Source organism: Triticum urartu, chromosome 1, assembly GCF_003073215.2.
Source record: "Triticum urartu cultivar G1812 chromosome 1, Tu2.1, whole genome shotgun sequence".
NCBI classification, from domain to species: domain Eukaryota; kingdom Viridiplantae; phylum Streptophyta; class Magnoliopsida; order Poales; family Poaceae; genus Triticum; species Triticum urartu.
Genome location: NC_053022.1, coordinates 468,339,438 through 468,343,668, shown reverse-complemented (window position 1 = coordinate 468,343,668; position 4,231 = coordinate 468,339,438). Strand labels below are relative to the sequence as shown.

The following is a 4,231-nucleotide window of genomic DNA, read 5'->3' as shown; positions in this document are numbered from 1 at the left end:
AAAAGTAAGTTTTTCTTTACGTGAGGGGAAGAGAGAGGTTCACATGTATTCTTCAGTTACATGAGTCGGTCTAGATTGAAAAGGTAAATGTGTCTTATGAAGGAAGCTAAATGGTGAGAGCACTAGGAGACTTTTGGGTTTGCTAGGGTAGCATATGTGTGAGGAGACACGCTTAGGGAGAAGTTTGCGGTGTAGTGAGGCGGAAAAAGGGGTGTGTGTGTGTGTGGAGTAACTTCTCTAACCCTGTAGCCGCACCCTTCCAAGGTGGTCCTTCTCATTAAGGTGGATATTGCTCAATGAACCCTTGCTTTCTTGAACGGGCCTCGATGGCCGCATATACACGTGTCCATGCTTATGCGAGTTTGCCACCTTACATACCTTTTGGTTCCTTATTGATAAACTCTTGATGGCGTACTATCTCTACAAGATGTGGAGTATATATCTTGTCTAAAAGTAAGTTCTGCTTTACGTGAGGGGAAGAGAGAGGTTCACATGTATTCTTCAGTTACATGCATCGATCTAGATCGAAAAGGTAAATGTGGCTTATGAAGGAAGCTAAATGGTGAGAGCACTAGGAGACTTTTGGGTTTGCTAGGGTGGCATATGTGTGAGGAGACACGCTTAGGGAGAAGTTTGCGGTGTAGTGAGGCGGAAAAAGGGTGTGTGTGTGTGTGGAGTAACTTCTCTAACCCTGTAGCCGCAACCTTCCAAGGTGGTCCTTCTCATTAAGGTGGATATTGCTCAATGAACCCTTGCTTTCCCGAACGGGCCTCGATGGCCGCATATACACGTGTCCATGCTTATGTGAGTTTGCCACCTTACATACCTTTTGGTTCCTTATTGATAAACTCTTGATGGCGTACTATCTCTACAAGATGTGGAGTATATATCTTGTCTAAAAGTAAGTTTTGCTTTACGTGAGGGGAAGAGAGAGGTTCACATGTATTCTTCAGTTACATGAGTCGGTCTAGATTGAAAAGGTAAATGTGTCTTATGAAGGAAGCTAAATGGTGAGAGCACTAGGAGACTTTTGGGTTTGCTAGGGTAGCATATGTGTGAGGAGACACGCTTAGGGAGAAGTTTGCGGTGTAGTGAGGCGGAAAAAGGGTGTGTGTGTGTGTGTGTGTGTGTGTGGAGTAACTTCTCTAACCCTGTAGCCGCACCCTTCCAAGGTGGTCCTTCTCATTAAGGTGGATATTGCTCAATGAACCCTTGCTTTCTTGAACGGGCCTCGATGGCCGCATATACACGTGTCCATGCTTATGCGAGTTTGCCACCTTACATACCTTTTGGTTCCTTATTGATAAACTCTTGATGGCGTACTATCTCTACAAGATGTGGAGTATATATCTTGTCTAAAAGTAAGTTCTGCTTTACGTGAGGGGAAGAGAGAGGTTCACATGTATTCTTCAGTTACATGCATCGATCTAGATCGAAAAGGTAAATGTGGCTTATGAAGGAAGCTAAATGAGGAGAGCACTAGGAGACTTTTGGGTTTGCTAAGGTGGCATATGTGTGAGGAGACACGCTTAGGGAGAAGTTTGCAGTGTAGAGAGAGAGAGAGATAGAGATAGAGAGAGAGAGAGAGAGAGAGAGAGATAGAGAGAGGAGTAACTTAGTGGATCGGTTGCAAGAGTGCGTCTGCACGGTTAGAGAATACTAAGGTCCACTTTGATTCGCGAGACTAAAAATGTGAATATACAGATTATAAATAATGATTTGTCATGTCGTGTTTAATCCTATAAGAACTAACAATACAAGTGTAATTCCCCGCAAAAAAGAGAGAAAATAATAGATGGTTGCATCACAAAGAAAGGTATTAACTATTTTTTGCATATACACAAGGGAAATGAATTGTAGGCAATTGAACTTAATAAAACTTTCCTTCCATTCTGATGGAAAGTTGTCAATATATAGGAAAATAACATTGTTTCTAAATTTACCAACAAATTAAACAAGTTTATAGAGACAAGTCATAAGAAACATCATCCTCAAACCCTAAAAGAAGGAACACCATCCTCAATATATTTTACAAAAGTAGAGAGGCCGTAGATCAACAAGATATTTATTTCTGTGCGTTGAAAATTTTAAGGTTCTTGCTCAATCTTGACAAGTAGTATAATTTTATGGAAGGGAGAACTCTCTTGAGTGAAGAGAGCTTTATACATTTATACCCAATCAATTGGCAATTAAGTGCTTCCATGTAATAGGGAAATTACTAACCATATGAGCTGTGACACCAGTCAAAAAAAAAATCATCAACACTCCACTCTCTTCCCTGGTCAATATGAACTATTTATACCGAGGGAGAACTCTCTTTGAACTATGTGATCAATAAACGTTCAACTTAGTTACGGCTTCGTTCTGATGCATCGGTTCATAAGATAGCAACTAGTTGCACTTTCACACTGTGTAAAAAAAACTTGTTACACTTGATCACTGCGTTGGCGGCACGGTACGGGCGTGTATAGCAATATGCGGTGCCACATTCGGCTCAAAAAAAAAAGAGAAAGAAACGCAATGCGGTGCCACGCGACGGCCGTCACGCCCAAAACGTGTGCGCGGGCGGGGCACACAGAGAATCAAGCGCGCCCCCCGGGCCATCCTCGCTCCAAATCTTTATAAGGCGCCCGGGGCTGCCTCGGCGAGATCATCAGAAAACGCGAGCCAAAAGCCATCGCAAACCCAGGAAGAAACGGTAAGCTGTTGCGCGGCATGGCTTTCTACCGCGGCAGCGGCATGGGCATGGGTATGGGCATGGGCATGGGTGGTGGGTCTTCGTCCTCGTGGGCGCCGGCGGCGATGCCGCCGCCGCCGCCGCCGCCCAGCAGGCCGTGGACCAAGGCGGAGGACAAGGTGTTCGAGAGCGCGCTGGTGGCGATCCCGGAGCACGTGCCGAACCGGTGGGCGTTCGTGGCGGCGCAGCTGCCGGGGCGCACGCCGCAGGAGGCCTGGGAGCACTACCAGGCGCTGGTGGCCGACATCGACCTCATCGAGCGCGGCCTGGTCGAGCCCCCCGAGTCGTGGGACGACGACGACGACGACGGCGCCGCCGGCGGCGGCGGCACCGTCGCGGCGGGGCGCGGCCGTCCCCGCGGCTCCGGCGGCGAGGAGCGCCGCAAGGGCATACCCTGGACCGAGGAGGAGCACAGGTATACACACCCCTCCGCCGTCAAAATCTCCAACTGCCTTCCTTCCCTGGACCCTGTTCGTTTTCTTGTCCCTTTCCCCTGTTATTCGTCGGCGCGTTCTTCGAGGTCCTAGATACTTCCCCGGATCTTGCCACGTCGGATGATTCCGCTGGCCCCACCATGCCACACGTAAATTTTTACCATTTTTGCTATGCGATCTATACTGGCGCTGACCTTTTTCTCCGTTGGGTCTCGGCAATAGGATGTTCCTGGAGGGGCTGGAGAAGTACGGGCGCGGGGATTGGAGGAACATCTCGCGGTGGTCGGTGAAGACGCGGACGCCGACGCAGGTGGCCAGCCATGCGCAGAAGTACTTCATCCGCCAGGCCAACGCCGCCACCCGCGGCGACAGCAAGCGCAAGAGCATCCACGACATCACCAACCCGTGATGCGTCATCCGTCGTGGACAAGGCACCAAGAATCCGGTCCGGCCCGAGCCTAGCCGATACCCGCCGCCCGTCGTCGTCGTCGCCGCCGCCGCCGTCTGCTCTCCCTCGGCCGTCCGCCCGTGCAAATGTATGTAGGGGAAAGGCGTGGCTCGGCTGGAACCTGCGATTCGGAACCAGTAATCTGTAGTAAACTAGCTGTGTGGTCGAATAAATCCTGTCTGTCCTCACCTCTGTCGTGTGTGTGTGGGTGACATGTCAAGGAAGAAACAGAGTCAGTCAGTCAGTCAGTTCGGAAAGGGTTATAGCAATCCACCGCATGGTTTTTTTTACCGCTTTCCTGTTTTACACCCGCATGGCATTTCACATCCCGTTCTCATCCTGTGTCGACCAAATGTTGTTCAATGCTGGAGCACATCTGTCCCGGTGACCTGACAAGCGTCCTTTATCGGCTCCGTTTGTCAGGTTGTTCGTGTCCTGTCGAGTCACCCGTGCGGTGTCTCAGGAGATGTGTACGCCGCGCAGACCAGCATGTGTTGAAAGCGGCCTGACGGCGGCGATGCAGATCATGGTGCCTGCCTGGGCTCGCCTGGCTATACTATACAGGCTTAAACGGCACGTGGTGAATTGCGAGCTGCAAAAACAATTACTCAC

General features: G+C 49.7%; 1 protein-coding gene across 1 annotated transcript; it reads left to right on the top strand.

Moving 5' to 3' along the window:
• Nucleotides 1-2,638: 2,638 nt before the first annotated feature.
• LOC125535701 (transcription factor DIVARICATA-like) lies at nt 2,639-3,923 on the top strand. Its single transcript, XM_048698770.1, has 2 exons — nt 2,639-3,152; nt 3,394-3,923. The coding sequence occupies exons 1-2, from the start codon at nt 2,716-2,718 to the stop codon at nt 3,578-3,580; spliced, it is 624 nt and encodes a 207-aa protein (XP_048554727.1). The 5' UTR covers nt 2,639-2,715; the 3' UTR covers nt 3,581-3,923.
• Nucleotides 3,924-4,231: the final 308 nt, after the last annotated feature.

Coding starts and splice junctions, on each gene's coding strand:
- LOC125535701 (XM_048698770.1), top strand. CDS start 2,716: ATGGCTTTCTACCGCGGCAGCGGCATGGGCATGGGTATGGGCATGGGC. Junction 3,153..3,393: donor TGGACCGAGGAGGAGCACAG/GTATACACACCC, acceptor TCTCGGCAATAG/GATGTTCCTGGAGGGGCTGG.